Source organism: Protopterus annectens, chromosome 2.part1 (assembly GCF_019279795.1).
Source record: "Protopterus annectens isolate FY-2018-M chromosome 2.part1, PAN1.0, whole genome shotgun sequence".
Classification (NCBI taxonomy): domain Eukaryota; kingdom Metazoa; phylum Chordata; order Ceratodontiformes; family Protopteridae; genus Protopterus; species Protopterus annectens.
This window is the reverse complement of record NC_056729.1, coordinates 821922647-821942732: the sequence shown is the minus strand read 5'-3', so window position 1 is coordinate 821942732 and position 20086 is coordinate 821922647. Positions and strand designations below refer to the sequence as shown.

Sequence of the window (20086 nt, the reverse complement as noted above, 5' to 3'; positions counted from 1 at the left end):
GGCCTGCAAATCTTAAATGTAATTAGCCATACAATGTGAGAGTGAGGGGAGCCAAATTACTAAGCAACTGTCCAAAGATTTCATGTAAATCCAACATGATGTGTAACAGAAGAAAGTTAAAAGCACTGGTATGCTATACTAAATGAGATGATTATGATTTACTTACATGCAGCAGTGTGTGAATCATTTTGTAGGAAGAACTATACACTCTAGGATGAGCAAACTATGTGGCTAAGGTGTAGCTGTTTTAAAATATTCTTTAAGGCCTTATATTTTCTTGTCTTATATTGTACTAGGGTTATGCTATGATACATACACTTTTAGTAATAATAATAGTATTAATAATAAAAATAATACTATAGCCATGTACTGCAATTATCCATCCTCTTCCACACTCAGACAATTTTATAATGATGACAGAGAGGCATCACATCCCATTGACAATATATTGGCATTTATGGACAATCTATATTGTTAGTTTCTGAAGGAAAAAACTATCCTCAGTGAAGTTTTTCTTACATGTAATAAAGACATGAGACAATCATTCCTCATCCATTCTTACCATTTAAAGGTGCAGGATCATTTTTAACTGAGATAGTTAATGCATTCTTTTCTTGGAAGATGACAGATGCTTTTCTCTGAAATTTCAAGAAATGGTCATAACTGGGACATTTCTTAATATTTTAGGCAAAAATGGTCAGCTTAACATTTATGCATCTCTCCCCATGAGATATGGAGAGTACAGCTGCATAAGTCCTACTTAACAGTAACAGTAGATATTCAAATTCTTCACTGCCTCAGTGGCATTTTGTGTTATCTTCCAGGGTAACCCAGCACTGGCCAGCTTTCAAAAGCTCACACTCTCCTCCCTCTCTCTTCATTTGAGAGCTGATTGGCCGAGTATATCCTGAGATGGAAGCCTTCAACTCTCACAGGAAATGAATGTTCAGGTTTTTTTGCTTCCACAAAGATGAAAAGGAAAGTACCTGAACCAGAACTGTCTAGCAGAAGTAAATTCAAAGCCAATCAGAATACCATTTAAAAACTAAACTCAACAAAAAACAAATCAAAGCGGTTGAAACTCACCTCAATGCACAATCTGGGGGCTGGAGGGTGGGTGCTGACACTGATGCAGTGTGGAATTTAAACATCTACTGTTACAAGTAATTAGAACTTATGCAACTCTACTGTGTTCATCATTTCCACTGTATCAGTGGCACTTTGGGTAGATTCTCAAAGCTTACCCTACCTGTTAGGTGAAAGTATAAGATCCAGGGATCCATGGAGAACAGCCCTAGCAAAGTCTGTTCTGGACCATGAAAAAGATTCCAGTTTGTAGTGTTTTCCGAAGGTATGAACAGAGGACCAGGTTGCTGCCTTTACAATGCTTCTAGAGTCCACCTCTTTCCAATATGCAATTGAAGAGGATAAGACCTTTCAATAGCATACCTGGAAGAGATTTATCATGGTAGGCGTAACAGAAAACAATAGCATAGGATGTTTCTTAGCTGGGCCTATACTAAAATACCGAAGCCTCACTTACACGAATACCTAAACGCCTACACATAAATAGCAAACCATGAAAACACCGAACGTCCTGAAGGACAAAATTCAAAATATTGAATAGCCATAGTTGGCCAACCCCACCAGCCGCTACATACTACCTACCAAAACAAAATAAATAATCCACACTTCCCCATATCTACACTTTACCCATATATCCCATATCATAATCAAACATTCAATACACACAAATGTATCTAACTATAAACAAACAACATCCAGGAAGCAGGTGTAGAACCGCTAAAAGTACTGGTGAACCAATGTGAAATTAAATCCAGTAACAAAAAGACACAGCACGACCATCCATGTAAAACAAGGTTTATTTCTTCAAGCTTTCGAGTTGAAACTCTTTTTCAAGAATGAATCAGTACATTAAAACCACAGAATAAATATAGAACACCAGCCAATCACATAACATTTCATAAACACATTATATAATTATACAGTTTACATAATTAATATAGTTGCCTAAGCCTAGTTCACTAAAAAACTTCATTAAAAACAATTTTGTTTTAAGTGGGATGCAATTCTCTCCTTGAATTTTCAGTTATAGAACCTCAAGCAACATCTTTGCTATAAAGATTTTGATAAAAATGAAGAATTACATAGATTTAATATGGGGACAGTCCCCTGTTATAACTGCACCTTTTGTAAGTTCATTAATATGGAAACATGATTTATACATCCTATAACACAAGTTAACTTTATTTTTAATGCATTTGGGACTTGCAATAGTGAAAATTTAGTTTACTTAACTAACTGTGAAAAATGTTTGTGTTTTTACATTGGAAAAACTAACTGTAAATTCAAGGGGAGAATTGCATCCCACTTATCTGAGATAAAAAGGGGGGGTTGAGACAAATGCACTTAGTAAGCATATTTTACATTGTGGAAATGAGCACACATTTAAATTTAGGATACTCCAGAGAGTTTGCAAAAACAAGAGGGGGGGCATTGTGAATGCCACAGAGAGAGCAGAATACAAATGGATAAACTTTTTTAGATCTGATGTCTGTCCAGGGCTTAATAAAACTAATAGTGTTAAACCCATTTTGAAATTAAGACAAGCATATGTTAGAGTACTACTGTTGTTCTGTGGAGCTTTTTAGGCAGTAATGAAATTTGTTAAGTTGACAATTGCTTTTAATGAAGTTTTTTAGTGAACTAGGCTTAGTCAACTATATTAATTATGTAAATTGTATAATTATATAATGTGTTTATGAGATGTTATGTGATTAGCTGGTGTTCTACATTTATTCTGTGGTTTTAATGTACTGATTCATTCTTGAAAAAGACTTTCAACTCAAAAGCTTGAAGTAAGAAACCTTGTTTTACATGGATGGTCGTGCTGTGTCTTTTTGTTACTGGATATAAACAAACAACACCCAACTACGGGAAAAGTATAATTTACGTATACATTCAGCTACACAACTATATTGCTATACATACACTTAACATAACCCTACTTCTAACCTTAAAGTAAAGATTGCTTGTATTAGTATGTATGCACTCACCTTAACCTGCACCCTAACCCTAAAGTCCGTAACTATTGCCCATTTACGTTAGGGGCCAACTATGACAATTCGATATTTTGAAATTCGTGCTTCAGGACGTTTGGTGTTTTCGCGGTTCGCTATTTATGTGTCGGCGTTTAGGTATTCACGCAAGTGAGGTTTCGCTATTTTAATATAGACCCTCTTAGCCACCTTATATCAGACAAACAACTGTTCAGCATTCCTAAAGGACATTGTTCTATCAAAGTAGTACCTGAGCTGCCTGTGCGTATCCGAGATATGTAGAATTTTTCCCTTGTTTTGTAGATCAGGATAGAAGAGTCTTTGTGAAACATCAAAAAGGATTGGCTTGCTGCTCAGAGACTCATCTTGTCGATGTCAGAGCAATGAGTAAAACAGTCTTCCATGAAATGAAATGTAAATCAGTCTGAGATGTAGGTTCAAAAGGAGGTAAGGTCAGTTTTTCAAGAACAAAGTTGAGATTCTAGACAGGAGTTTGCTTTTGAGGGGCTCTCTGTTCATAACTTCATACCTTTGCAAAACAATACAAACTGGATTATTTTTCATAATAATAAATAAATGGAAAATCATAATAATAAATCACAAATGGGGATCCATGGGAAGACAAGCTGAGATGGCTTCAAGATGCACTTTGATAGATATGCAAACCATCTCTAAGTAATATTTCAAAACCAGAGGAGTTGTAACCCTTTTGGGACCTCTGTTATTGGTGAGGCACCACCTAGAAAACCACTTCCACTTGTAAGATTTTTCTAATTGCAGGTTGTCTTGTCTTCTTAAATACCTGCTGCACAACCTCATGGAATATGTGCCTAAAGGTATCAAAATAGAATCATCCAGGCTGTCAGCTGCAATTACTTTCAGCTGGGGTGTAACATTTACCCCTTATGCTGTGTGAGCAGATCCAGTCTAAAAGGAAGACTGTGGTAATTGCCTTTTTCAAATTCCATTAAAAGGGAGAACCAACTTTGTCTGAGCCAAAAATGGGGTTACCTCAATGTTCTTTGGTAAGTCTTTCTGAATCTTTAGAAGTACATTAGGGATCATTGGGAAGGGTGGAAATGCATACAGGAGCATTCCCGACTATGGGAATTATATAGCATATGTCTTCCAAGGATGGCTGCAAGGATGTCTTGAACAGAATTTTTTCAACTGTCTGTTTTGAAAGGAGGTGAACAAATCTACTTGAGATATTCCCCACATCTGGATCAAGAACTGGAAGACCTCTGCATGGCGCTTTCACTCATGAGGGTCTGTCCAGAATCTGCTTAGTCTGTCTGCCACTGTGTTTTGCTGTGATGAAATGTATGAGGTCTGAAGAGTCAGAGAATACTGTAAAGCCATCTCCCAGGCCATCATTTCCAACCAGCAAATAGGGTATTACCTTGTACCCCCTTGCTTGTTCATGTACCACATCACAGTAGTGTTGTCTGTGAACACTAGAAGAGGACTGAGAGGTCATAAGTGGTGAAGAATTCTTAAGGAATGAATCACTGCCAACATATCTTTTATGTTTATGTGCTTTGGCATGTCCTGAGGATGTCACAAGCCTTGCACTTGAATTCTCATGGACACTGCTCCCCACTCAAAATCTGAAGAGTCCCTCTGGACAGATTGGATTGGGTTCTGAAGAGAGAAAGTGAGTCCTCCTGGATTCATAGAAAGTTGATCCCGCCACCATTGTAGGTCCTGTTTCACAAATCCCAGTACTGGTACCTGGAAATCCAAGGGATGAAGGTGCTGGGTCCAATAATTCTTTAAGTACAATTGAGTTTTTCTCATGTGTAGTACAGCCAGTGCTATTATGAAGATCACTGATGCCATGAGACCTAGAATTTTGAGGAACTCTCTTGCCAAGGCCATGTTTAAAGATAGAAATCCAGGAAAATGCCTTGATAAGTCAGAATCTTGCCTTCTAGCAGGAACATCATCCTTTTTTATTGTGTCTATTAAACACCACAGGAAAACAGTAAGAGAGTGTGAAGAAAGACTTTTGAAGTATACATTTGAAGCTCCTAAGCAAAAACATCATTAAATCTAGCAGCCATCTGAGGAAAAGTGAACGTTTGCTTGGATATGAGCTCAGGTTCACCTTCTAAAGAACTGGAAGTACTGGACTCATTATTCCAGGATATGATAAGTTGCGTTTGAACACAGGATCCTGACAGGGGTGTTTTCTTTCCCCTTTGTTATTTGATTTATATTTAGCCTTTGGCAAAGAAAATAACGAACTCAGAGATTCAAGGATACAATTGGTATGGTAATCAAGAAAAGTTGGCTTTATTTGCAGATGATATTACTTTGTACCTGATAAATCCAGAAAAGGACATATCAGTGTTGTGGAATATTTTGAGACAGTTTCAAGTGTTTTCATAATGTAAAATTAAGGAAGATAAAACAAAGGCTATATTTGTAAATTATGTACCCACTCATGATTGTTTCAGCAAGACCCATATTTATGGGAACATGATAAGATGAATATTAAGGAGCATCAATTAAAAAGGGTTCTGTTATGGCAGTTAAATATATGTGGGAAGAAACTAAATAAAGTATAATACAAAAATGGAGAAACTGGAAGCACTTATTTATTGATATAAATAGTAAAATAAAAGCAGTGAAAATGTTTTTAGTCCCTTTAGTTTTATATAAGGGTTGAGCATATTGTTACCAAACAGAGGAAATAACAATAAAGAGCTGAAGGAATTTATCTGGGAAAGAAAGAGGCCACATGTTAAGTGGGATCAGTTGATCTACCCAATAGAGCAAAGTGATTTAGGATTGCCTGAGTTGAAGGGATATTTTAGCTCATCTACTTGTCCTGTGGATGAGGAATGGTAAATTTGCACCAGCCCTGGCACCCATATCCCTTATGGACAGAGGTAGCTTATAAATGCCGGGCCTTCAATGTCCTATTTGGATACAGGACATCACTATTCTTTCATGAAAATCTGGCAAGACTTAGAAAGGCCCCTTGGGTCATTAGCCTAGTAATAGCCTATGAATCTATGAATCTATGTGCACACATTATACATTACATCTTCACTTTGTTTATAACAAACATATTTCAGTCCAACATTACATAAATCACTCAGTTCCTGCCTTCCCTTAAACTTTAGTCCTCCTCCTCCTGAGTAATGGGAAAAATGTTAATATGTTTTTTTCTCTCTCTTTTAATGCATATTTGCATATGTCTTAACTGATATTTTAATAAAATTGTTTAAAAAAAGCAAACAAGTATAAACAAAAGTATGGTATGACAAAGGCTCAGAAATGGGTAAGAGATATTTGAAGAATTACAAATGTTTTGTCCTCAGGGTGAGCTGTAAAACCAAAGTCCAAATACGCTTGAGTTGGTGGTAGCTCAGGTTGATGTAAAATATCCCATGGCACCTATCAAAAAGAGTAGGAGAGGTTCCCCAATGCCCTGGCCAAATGTCTTCTAGTAATATAAATACCACTTCAGGTCTTCCCTAAAAAGAGACTACTATCTACTAACCTAGTGGGACTAACCCAATCAACAAAAGATAAACAAAATAAATAAATTAAAAAATATATCACAAGCAATGAATATAAAATAATAATTACTTAAATCCAGTAGACTAAATAAAGTGTTGATGAAGAATGTCAAGAAGAAACAGATAATGTAGGGAAGAACAAGGACATAAAAGAATATTTACGGCTTAATAAGGCAGGCATCATATATAATCAAAATCATGAAACAAAACTAATGATTTGGTACAGATACAGCATAAAACCTTGCATGAACATACTATATGAATACGGATAAAGAGAAAACCTTTGACAATGGTGTAGAGAAATACATGACACCTCCAAAATGTAACACAATGATTAATGGTCACATATATAAGAATGCCAAGATTCATAAAGGAATAAAGGAAGAATACCCTCTGAGTACTTGGCTTTTTGCATTATGTATGGATAAAGTGGTAAAGGAAGTGAAAAGAAATTTGAAAAAGTATAGTTTGAATGATATTAGAGAGGTTAACTATCCATTAGTGTTGTCATATGCATATAACATCACAGTAATGACAAACAAAAAGGAGAAACAAACATAATTAAGTAAACTGGTTGGGAAATACAGGAATATAAATAAGCATAGATAAGAGTATGGGGTTTAGATAATATGGAGAAATAGATGGGAGAAAAAGAAACCAGAATTATTTCAAATACTAGGGATGATATTATGAGAAAAGATGAAATGAATAAAAAATGACAACATAATACAGCTGTTTTTTAATTATAATCTTTTGTTCTATGTGGAGCTTTTTTCCCCAGGCCTCTGCTGAAAATAGACATTCTGTCCAGTCAGACTTTCCCGGTAATCAAATGCAAAAATAAATAAATAAAAAATAAATTAGTAAGAAAAAGATGGAACACATTTGAATAACTTACAGGGAAGATGTTTATATGATAAAGACATGTTTACTTTCTAAAGCAATATATTTGGAAGTTGGGAAACAGGAAGAAAATATCTACAGTAGTAAGAATGGGCAAAATACAGTGAGACTGTAACATTTCAGATTTTAAATGAGTGTTTAAAAAGGTATATATATAGTTATATATACAGTTATATATATAGTTATAAATATATATATATATATATATAGAGAGAGAGAGAGAGAGTTATATATACAGTTATATATATAGTTATAAATATATGATTACCTAGTAAAAAGCAGAAAAAGAAACAGTATGTGATGCCACTGGTTGTAGTAAAGTAGTAAAGTATATAAAATGATACAACACATATTTCTAAAATGTAAGAGAATATAGCGGTTTTGAAAAAAAATTAGGAATAAACTCATGACAGAAAGTTTACAAAATACAAATGGGCAATATAATTTATGTCTGCTATAGTGGCAAGAATGCGATGAATGAGAAGAATGATAAATTATGGGTTGTTTACAGCGGTTTACCTTCAAAATGGTGAATGCTAAATGGTTGAAAATGAAGTGGTTGAATGCACTATATTGAATGATCAAAATGTTGAAATAAAATTAGTCTAAAGTCACAATGTTGAAAATATCGAATTTGCCCATTTCAGCACTGTAGTGTGATATCGGAGTTGGTATATTTAAGTAGGGGGTGTGGTGGTGCAGGCCTGCAAAATAGTAAAGGTGACCTCATTGCTTTTTCAATTAAATGATTTTAGACATTTTGATCATTCAACGTTTTGGGTTTAGATGTTATTTTTCAGCCAAATGAACATTAGACATTATGGCATTTGACATTTTGAACGTAAACCGTTTACAGTATATATGGGGGGATATGTGTGAACACTTTCTGTACAGCAAACTGTGGAATGAAATGGGAAAACTAAGAAAAATGCAACATAATGTAGGGACATATTCACCATAAGGTGAAGTTTATTGATATGAAAGTTATGTTTATGCTTGTATTTTGTGTTTTTCATTTTGATTACAAATATAGATCAAATGTAAGTTTGTTGTATGTAATAAGATGAAACACGTGACATTTGTTTTTGCTCAGAAATCATTAGTAAAAGCCTCTACTCTTTATGATACATGCTTTGGGATCTGTTATATTTACGTGAGCAATCACTTTCTACATGACTAAATGAGAACAGATACTCGACGAAGACATGTTGAGTCAGGCAGCATCTATATTGCTAGATGATTTGGTAGGGTGTGGGTTACCCTTCCTTAATGGTGAGATCCCCAGTATCTAATAAGGCCAAATTGGGTAGATGCATTTTTAATGTTTCTAATAATTCAGCTTTTTTATCTAGTGCCTCAGACTTCTTAAACTCAGATCAGATCTGAACCGCATAGTTAATGAGCACTGAAAAGCACAAATTCAAGCAGTGGCTAGTAAATTAAGAAGTCAAGTTATAAGAATGTACAAGTTCAGTAAGGAGGATAGATGCTGCATAGCTGTGATGAAATCATGTACATTACTGATATCACACCTAAAATAATCTTTTGGGAATAATTAACTTCTAAAAATTAACTTATTATTCCAGTACAAAGGACTCATGAGGAACTACTGCATGCTCTGACTGGCTGCTCCAGTGAGGATGTCCAAGTCTATGCTTTGCCAGATTCTATCTGTACATATGTTGCACGGTTGTGTACCATATTGATGCAAAAAATCCTTTGGAGACGAAACATCAAATTATGCACATGTGCCTGGTGTGTGCCTACCCTTTTAGGCATATGCTGCCTGAGCATTGTATAACTGTGTGCACATGTGCCTGGTGTGTGCCTACCCTTTTAGGCATATGCTGCCTGAGCATTGTATAATTGTGTGCCCATCCCTTATCAGCTTTTAATCATCAAGCCTCACCTCACACTTTACAAACTCATTCCTTCTCCCACCCAATATGTAGTTAGCACCCCAGTTCACCTCATGGGGAGGTCCTTTTCTCCAAGAAAATACATTTAAATAACTTCATCTTATATCCAACCAGCTGAGGCAAGAACATGGTGCTAGTATGCCATCATATGCAGCTGGTTTGAATTTTTAGGTTCTATCCCCACTCTTTCTCCTCTTGTCTGGCAGCCATGGAGCAATGTCTGCTCTTTTCAGTACCCTGAGCAGGTGCATGCTTCCTTGTGGTTGCTGTACCAGACTAGGCAGCAGTGGTCTCATTGGCAGGCCTTTTCTCTGTGTTCTGCCAATCTTACATGTGTTTACATATACTACAGGTACCACCCCTGGAGCATGATTCATACCAACCCCTCCCCCAGAATGGATGAGTCAGCATTGGTTGCTCACTCCTACTCCTCAAACGCCAGCTTTTCCATTGCCCAGAACACCATTCAAATCCAGTTCATTGACACTCTAGTCAGAATCTAGCCTTCTGTGCTACAGGGTTGGCCTCATGTTGGATTATTGACTCTAAATTAAGATGGCTGTTGTAAAACCATTGAAATATTAGCATCATGTTTGTTAGATTGTATTTGAATAAGGGTTATGATATAAGTTCTGTACAACAAACTGTAAACTAGCATTGTGTTTTTTCCTTGTACCATGTCATACAGTGTCTTACTCATTCTTATGTAAGATTTCTGTGACAGACAGTTGAATTCCTGTTTTACTTCATGGAGACATCCCAGTATTAAACCACAGTGTTACAAGGGGGTGCCATATTCTGCCACATGCAAAATTTGATCCAGCAATGAGCATTCATCTTAATATTTCAGAAGAAAGGTGTGCTTGTATAGTGGCAATACCCATTTCCTCCAGAGCATTATGGCTTCTATACATATATGCATCAGATGAATACTGAAGAAGTACTCTAAGCAGACTGATTATAACCACCTTATTACATTTACAATACACTAGCAAGGTCCTTTTTAGTAAAATATGCATATGAAGCACAAGAAGAAATTACTTACTAACAAACATATTCCAGCTTTTTAGTTGCTTACTTGTTAATAACTAGGTTTCATTTTCAATGGTCATAGCAGGATTGTTCATGCCTAAAATAAAATAAAAGAAATATTAAATTACTCTCCATAAATAAATTCTGTACAGAACACAGAGACATGGTAAATATCACTACGGAATGTTGCTCTATAGTAATATTTATAGTCACATCTCTAGTCCACTGACCTTTCCCCAAGAAATACAGTGTTTCAATCATGCAAATGATTTCAATAATATTTGTATTTATTAATTGAGGCAGCATGATAGCCCAGCATACCTCTCAACCTGGAAATATCAAAACTCTGGACAAAGCCGAAGAAAAATAGGTACAAATCTATATGCTGATTAACATAAAAGTTGTATACATAATTATGTAACCCCATCCACTGGAATGGAATTGTAGGATACCAACTTTTAAATGCAAACTGAAGAACAGACAACCAAAATATGGCCCCAGAGTCCCCCTGCAGCCATTCCAATGGCCCAATACCTGGCTATTTCGCTGCATTTACCATAAACACTAATGTGCATACTGATTTACTTCTACAATGATTATTTGGAGTTAATTTTCCATTTTATAGCACCAACACTAATATACATCTGCTAAACAAAGCAATACAGTCTCACAATGAAAATAGACTTAGCATTAAAACTTCTCTACCCTTGAAACTCACATTCATTGAAACAGCATTGAAACCCACATCCAAAGAAAAATGCATCTGGCCAGTGGCAGATAAAGATTACCTTTGGGCTGTTTTCAAATCATAGGCCCCTTGCACACAAAACAAGAAACATACATGTGTTCTTTGATACACCTTCCTGACTTTATTAAACTAATTATGTGTATAATATAGCACACTTGTTAGAGCACATTTTAAATTTGTTTGAACATTTCTTTAGTAACCAATGAAACAAAATGCAAGAACCAATAATGACAAAACTGCCCAATTCAGAACATTTCCATCATAAAAGTCTACTCAAACTTCTACATTCCACTAGTATCAGTAAATATGCACAATCTCTGCAGAAGTAAAAGTCAACTAAATTCCATGTTAAAGAGATCTGTAACTAGGTTGCTGCTAGCAAACAACTTTCTATTTAATTTGCCTAGAAGTAAGTGCCTGTTGCCCTTGAAGAAAAAATTGTCTATGTTACATTAATGAATGATAAGCTAGTAATATTTCAATAGGGAATGGATGATAGGTTCATAGTTAATAGGTATCTCTGCCAAGGGAGGACATTCTTAGGACTGTAGCGTCCACCCCCTTTAAAAGTATAACACAGTACAGTATCAGCAATCCATCTACAGGCTGTGGGAGTAGAACCCACAGCCTTCTGCAGCTAAAGCAAATATACTACCTGTTGTACTACTAACAATGCAAGCAGACTTTGCATAAGCAGCACTAAACTTCTCTTTCCCTGAAGAACTGTGCAGCACAAGAAATCAGGAAAAAGCCAAAATGTATTGGGTGGGACAAAGGCCCAAAACCGGGGACACATTTTAAACATTGCTTGTATAATCTTAGAAAGTTGCTAGAATAAAATGTTGTGTTACCATGTGTTTCCTAAAAGATAGGAAGACAAACTTAAATGGTTATCATTATTTACTGATTTAGTGCTTCAGACACATATCTTTGTATTGTGGGAGGAAGCTGGAGCATCCAGAGGAAACCCACACAAACACCGGGAGGACATCATGCAGACTCCACAAAGAAGGCACTTCAGCCAAGAATCAAACCAGAGAACCTCTTGCTGTGAGGCAACAACACTACCACTGCACCATCCAAATTTTAAGCGAAACAGACTAAAAGTATGGCAAAACACATTCCAGACATTATGGGAAAATGTGTACAGTTGAGAGATATAACTCCTTCAACCAAAAGTGGATCATGCTGCTGTTCTGGAACTCACATAAAAAGAAGGTTGGATGGATCCCACATGTGACATCAGATTGAGTTATAAAAAATATGAAGTGATACAATGGAATAACATATATAACAAGCAAACATGCCCAAGGGAAAACAGAAGAGACAATCCCATTCCAGAGTGTATCAAGGTAAACTCTGAAAAAAGGACTAATGCTTGCATTACCAAAATAAAAAATATACACAAATGCAAAGGAATGCAGCTAAATAAATTCCTCACTGATAATTAAACATTTACGAATTAGATATATGAAATTGTACTACTTCATATGCAAACATGAAATATTAATGAATAGCTATCTTCTCTCTGAAATATATCACCTAGTATGCTGTTCTTGTGATGATTGCAGGGCAATCTGATGATATCATTTAGGCTAAAAGGTAGCTGACACTTCATCAAAATAAAACATCATTTTCTTTGAATTAGTCAGACTCATAAAGTCCATAGTGGTGGTCCTGTTGAATGAAGTGGCATGTTATTATGTGGGTTTCACAATAGTGCTGACTTTAATTACTGATTTTTTTTTTGCATTTGCATTTCAGCTGCATAGTTTACATTTACATTGGTTTCAAACAGATCTATGTAAACTTATCTTCAAGCCATATGAGTAGATAGGTAGAGAACTCAGACTCTTGCTCCTTGTAACTATGGTACAGGGTTTCAGCCTGAGTAATCCTAACCACCAGGCAGTTCTATCTAGAGCATTTTTCACACACACACACACACACACACACACACACACACACCATCTAATATATATAAAAAGCCAGCAGCAACGGACATCTAATAAACCACACACACACAAGCCATCTAATATATAAAGAGCCAGCAGCAATCCACACACACAGTCCATCTAATATATAAAGCAGCAATTCATCTAATATATAAAGAGCCAGCAGCAATAGACATCTAATAAACCACACACACAATCCATCTAATATGTAAAGAGCCAGCAGCAACAGACATCTTATAATTAATAAACCACACATACACGGTAAATGCAGCAACAGACTTCTAATATATAAAGAGCCAGCAGCAATGGACATCTAATTTATAAAGAGCTAGCAGCAATGGACATCTACTTTATAAAGAGCTAGTAGCAATGGAACACACATGAACACACACACACACACACACACACACACACACACACACACACACACACACACACACACACACACACACACACACACACACACACACACAGCAACAGACATCTAATATAAACAGCCAGCAGCAATGGACATCTATGCAGTAACAAATATACAGCCAGCAACGGACATCTAATAGCAGCAAGCAACTAAAGTGCTTTACCTGGAAATCAATGTTCAGGGCAGGCTTTGCTTCCTCAAAATAAATACAGCAAGAGACATCTGTGGCTTGTAAAACTTAAACTCACTCTGGCCCAGAGTAAGCCCTCAGCTGAATTCTGACAGGCTGCTCATGAACTGACGTCACTGTGCACACCTCCACATGATGATTTCACTCTAAATAAAGCTGGAAAAAAAATTTAAAAACAAAAAGCTGGGGAATCGGAAATTAAGGAGTGCCACTCGGGAATCATGGCACCCCATTATTTGGACCTCAAAAACCGGTAAAAACCAAGAAATTTGGTACAGTTCAGAGGTATGTAGCCCAGTGGTTAAGGTCTATAACTCACAGTCCTGGGGTTCAGTCTTGACATCTGATCACTTTATAGAGTTTGCATATTCTCCCTGTATCATTGTAGTTTTTTCCATGAAATCTTGCTTGCTTCTAAAACATGGTGGTTAAATGCCCCCCCCACACACACACATCTATATATATATATATATATATATATATATATATATATATATATATATATATGGACATGCAGAGCCAGAACATGGTCAAATTGTGTCCTAAGCAGGGTGATGGATCAGCCCCCCCCATACACAGCTCACGCTGCAGCTATTACAATGTCCTATTACTTGGCCATTTTGCCCCAGTTGCCATAAACACTGTTCAAACCTCTCAGTGTGTATAGTGTTTTTTGCTTTATTTCTACAATGATTATTTGGATGTAATACTTTTATTTCAAATTTTACAGCACACTGATAGACATTTGAATGAATAAAAAACACACTCCTCATTTAAGTGTCTGAGAGATAAAACATAAATACCAAAAGTAAACTTAAAACTTCTGTGGACAACAACCATGACCAATGACAAAAATCACAGAATTATTTTATTAGAACAAAATAAAAACATAAGCGCTTTTGTGTTTCTACTGAACACTTCCTCAGACTTTAAAACAACCTATATGCAACAAATTTTAAAAGGATGTATGCAACCAATCAGCTGCTACATTGTAACAAGATGTCAGCACTGACAACACAAATGATCATGTAAACAGCAATGAAAAAATAATCAAACATTATAAAAAATCTTTACAATCCAAATTTCAAAAAGATCTATAAAAACCATCAAAGTGTATTAATGCATAAAAATCTAATATGTAAGACAAAACTGAGTAACCATCGTTCTTAAGGACTAAAGTGCTCACTGTAAAAATCACTACTATATATTAAACAATATGCAACACTTTTCTCAGATACTGAATAATAATATATATCAAATGCATAACTAGTCAACTGCATGATCCAAGAGGCTTTTTAATAAATTCCATAAATGAGTCTCTGACACAAGGCTGTTAACTTGCAAATTTTTTTTTTTTCACAATAAATGACCTGAATCATAAGTTTAGTAACACCTGAAATATATGTTACTCATAAAACTAATTCTTACCTACTTCCAATTCCTTCAATAAATGGCATCAAAACATACAAATCCTTTTAAAATCTCTATCAAACACCTCAAAGGTACAGTATGAGTGTCTCTAAGCTATGTAAAGGTCATAAGATGTGAGACTGCGCAGTTCACTCTAGGGTAAATCACTATTGTTGGTCAATAGCAACCCGATTCACAAACTCAAAATATGTTACAGCAAACAAATATATTTAACTACAAATTGCAATGCAACCAATGAAATGCAAAACTGCAACACATGAAACGTGAGGCTGCACAATTCACTCTAAGGTGAAATCATTATTGTTAGTGGACAGCAACCCGATTACAAACACAAAATACATCATAATAAATAAAGTTGTTGTTGTTGTTGCTGTTGTGTCTTTCGGCTTTTCCTGGTTAGGGGTCGCCACAGCGGAACTCCGGTCTGCTAATGATTGGCAGTAGATGTTTACATGCTGAGTTGCCGGCCCTGATGCACAACCTTCAACGAAGGTACGCCCATTCACGCATAAATAAAGTGCAGCTATAAATTATAATGCAACTCATGACAAAAATATCAATAGTATAACATTAGCTATCCGATCTTGTAGCCCAGGCAGGTATGACCCTAGCCCTGAGTAGCATCCTGCCATCACCCAGAATGATACCACAGTGCAAGGACAAAATGATTGACTTCAACAATTGGCTAAGCTTCTGGTGGCTTTCTAATCTGTCCGCCTGGGATGACATGATCGACAGACCACAATGCTTTGCCAGAGATGGCCTGCACCTGTCACCCTTGGGATTCCGGATACTGGCTAAGGCTCTTGCCACCCCTATAGTGCCTTTTTTTAGGCAAGGTTAAAATGACAAACTCACCACCATAACAGGTGCAAGCAAGCAAAATCTGAGGGTAATGCTACTCAATGCTAGAAGTCTAAACCTCAAAATGCATTCACTTAAGGCACTCCATAAAATGGAGAACATCAACATCTGTGCAGTAACAGAGACCTGGTTCAACACTCCAGATAGCACCCCTGCATTACCAGACTATAATTCATACCACACCTTTCGGCCACCTATCCTGGACCGAAACACTAAAGGTGGCGGCATGTCCATATTCATTAAGGATATCTGCACCTCCAGGCTAGTTGCTCAGCATAATGCATCCGAGATTATCCAAGTGCAACTAACTCTGGGCAAGACCGCAATCCAAACTGCAACTTGCTACAGATCCCCCACCATGCCCCAGGATTCCCACTCCTCATTTCTTAATGCACTGAAAAATATTAGGGTATAACCCAACACCCTAATAATGGGTGATTTCAACTACCCCACCATTAACTGGGAAAACTACTCATGTACCAACTCTTTTCCTCAATGTTTTCTGGAATTCATAAATTCCAACACCTTGGATCAACTTATCCACACCCCCACCAGGGGCAGCAATATCCTAGACCTGGTCACTACCAACATGGGCGACCCTTGTTCCACACCAGAGGTCAAATCCTCGTTGGTCAGATCCGACCACAAGCTAATCAGCCTAGACATCCACATCCCATCCCCATCCCCCATTAGGGAAACCACCATAAAAAATTTCTCCAAAGCCAACTTCACGCTTCTTAAGACAGAAGTGGCAAACTTCACGACACCCATGCAGATGGACAACAGAGGTATGACTGCTGAATCCTACACAAATGCACTTTAAAAGCACTTAGACGAGTGCATGGATCATGCTATCCTTAACAGAACCAAGAAGCTATCCTCCAAAAAAAGGAAGCCAGTCTGGTGGTCCCCTGCCATAAACAAACTCTACAACAGAAGAAAGAAACTGTTGCAAAAAAGAGTAAAATCCCATGACTGGAAGAACTCCCTGGTCAGCCTCAGTAAGAAGATGAGATCCCTCATAAAATCCTCCATAGCTAGTTATGAAAAAGAAATCGCCACTAATTCTAAAGACAGCCACAAAGCATTCTATATCTATGTCAAGAATCTCAATGGCAACACTCAGATCTGCTCTGAGCTACAGCAAAATGGCACTAAATATACAGAACCAACTGATATTGCCAACATCCTGGCAGATAGGTTCAGTGCTAACTTTACCCCCCCCCCCCCACCTCCTAAAGGGCCTATCCCTATACCAGAAGAATGCAAAGTTCCTGTAATCACGGCTGCACAGGTAAAAAACACACTCTCCAAAGCCAAGAACACAGCATCCATAGGACCTGACAACATCCCAGGTTGCATTCTACATGAACTACAGAATGAACTGGCACCCCACCTAAGCACCATGTTCAATCACAGTCTCACCTCAGGCTTTGTGCCCACTAAATGGTGCACAGCGATGGTTATCCTACTGCACAAAGGGGGAGCCACCACGGACCCCGGGAACTACCTCCCCATTAGCCTAACGAGCCTGGTCTGCAAGGTCATGGAACGTATCATCATGGAACTTATAAACAAAGACATTTGTAATCTCCAAACTCTGGACCCCACCCAGTTTGCGTTTGTAAAAGGCAGATCATGTCTCCTAAACCTGATTGACTTCTTTGAAGCAATCACCAAAGCCATAGACGAGAGTAAGGTGATTCATACAGCCTATCTTGATCTCGCCAATGCTTTTGACATCATCCCCTACTCTGGAATTATAGATAAACTCACTAAACTAGGTATAAATCCCTATGTCACAAGATGGGTTGCCAACTGGCTTACTGATAGAACTCACATTGTGAAAGTAGCAGACTCCAAATCCGACTTCAGACCAGTGACAAATGGAGTACCACAGGGTTCAGTCCTGGGTCCTCTCCTGTTTGGTATCTACTTTTCTAAAGTACAGGCTAACACAGAAGGTTTTTGGCTAATGAAGTTCACAGATGACTGCAAACTAGGAGCCATAATTGAAACTCCTAACGATGTGGACATCCTACAAAAGGGCCTCACTGAGACAGATGCCTGGTGTCAAAGCTATGGCCTCAAGCTCAATGCCAAAAAGTGCATTGTTATTCCCTTTGGTAAAAAGTCTGTACCCATGAGCTACCACATAGGTGGTAGTCTACTTAACACCGAAAGTGTGATAAGAGACCTTGGGACACAGGTGGACAGTCCTTTGATAATCACATCACCACAGTAGTCAGGAAATCCTTCTATGTGGCACACCTCATCACAAAAGGTTTCTCATCCAGAAAAAGGGGTCATTGTTCCCCTCTACTCATCACTCATTAGACCCATTATAGAGTACAATGCCCCTTTTGGTATGTACCTCACAAGACATCTACAACAACTGGAAAGGCCACTGAAATACCTCACAAAGAGGATTACCAGCCTCAAACAGGTGACCTACGCAGGCCGTCTCAAAAAACTCCAGCTATACTCCGTTGCATATCGCCTATTCAGAGGCGATCTCTGCCTAACATGCAAAGCTATGTCAAACCCAGAGCTGTTGGACATGCTCCACTTAATGAAATCCCAATCCCTCTAAGCTACATGCTCTAGGGACCTAAACCTTGTAACCCCAATAAACAGAACATGCTGGAGGGATAGATTCCTGTCCCAGAGACTTCCCATAGTCTGGAATAAACTACTTATCTATATCAAACAAAGCTCCTCATTAGCACTCTTCAAGAAAATTTTTAATGATTGGATGGGAAATAGGAAATTCATCCCAGGGATCACCTCTGTGGCTCTGCTCGACAGGGGCACAGGAAAATAATTTTCTTGGGTGGCAAAAGCCAGGGTACCTTTTTGGCTAGGCTTGTATAGGCCCTAGGGCCGATAGCCTAGTACCTACCTATGAACCTATGAACCTATAAATGCAATAAGAATTTTGAACTGAATCAAGACTAAATAAATCAAAATACAAAAATATATCACCAAATATCTTATGTGTCAAAGGTCTGCCGTTTAAGAAAGGTTTCAAGGACACAGCATCATTGAGGTCAAAATATTTCTCGGCTTGCAAATTTATAATCCACTTTTGTTCAAGCATTTCTATTTTGTTCCTCAGAGCTCCCATTCAACAATTTGCATAATCATTTCAAGCACTATGAATTTAAATGTATGATGTGGGCCTGTCTGTGTAACATGCTTGGATGTAGCTATAGAAACATCTCTGGCATTGATCTTACAGATATGTTTTGTGACCCTTTCCCTGAGGGTCCTGTTAGTTTTACCTACATAAAATCTAGGGCAGGGACTACAATAAGCTAGGGTAAACCAAATCAGATGTTGAACAGTCCACATAATGTGAAAATCTATATTCCTTGGTGGCAGTAGGACATATAAACAAATTACTATTAGCCATATATCTACATACAATACAGTGTCCACAACTAAATGTTCCTTGTCTGTGTGTAGATACTAAGTGTCTAGACTCATTGTTCCTATAGCAAATCCTTCAGTTAACAGATTTACAATTTCTATATATAGTCCTGGGATGTGAACCTACTATCTTGTGAATATCATCTGTCGACAAAATATGCCAATTCCTATTAATTATATTTAAAATTTTTTTGTTGCCATAAGTGAAAGACAAAACCAGTCTACATTCATTGGAACAACTGGAACAAACCTCTGAGCTGAAGGTTTCAGTTCTGTTGGCAAAATAAGGTCTTGTTTTGTTTTTCCTCTCTGCAGCTATTAATTGTAGATTCCATTCACAGTCTCTAATATTGTAGTCTCTACTCATAAAGTTATTAACTACATGCTTAGAGTGAATTGCTAAAACGTCATCATTCATCATTGGTTAGGCATGAAAGCTGAAGAGTTTGCCCTTTTAGAATGTTCTTAAAAATATATGTAGGGTGCATACTAGATCTATCTAGCAAATTGTTTCTCCAACAAAGTTTCTTATAAATGTACATGCAAATCCACCTATCTGTCTTCCTAACGGTTAGATCTAA

The 20086-nt window shown here is 37.2% G+C and overlaps 1 protein-coding gene across 1 annotated transcript in view; it reads right to left on the bottom strand.

The window, feature by feature from the left end:
* The window catches only part of ZDHHC2 (zinc finger DHHC-type palmitoyltransferase 2), a 1463314-nt gene that overhangs the window by 18426 nt on the left and 1424802 nt on the right, over positions 1 to 20086 (bottom strand). Inside the window, 1 exon segment of the mRNA XM_044062506.1 lies at positions 10481 to 10564. Within this exon segment, the coding sequence (XP_043918441.1) occupies positions 10524 to 10564 (41 nt within the window). The 3' untranslated portion in view covers positions 10481 to 10523.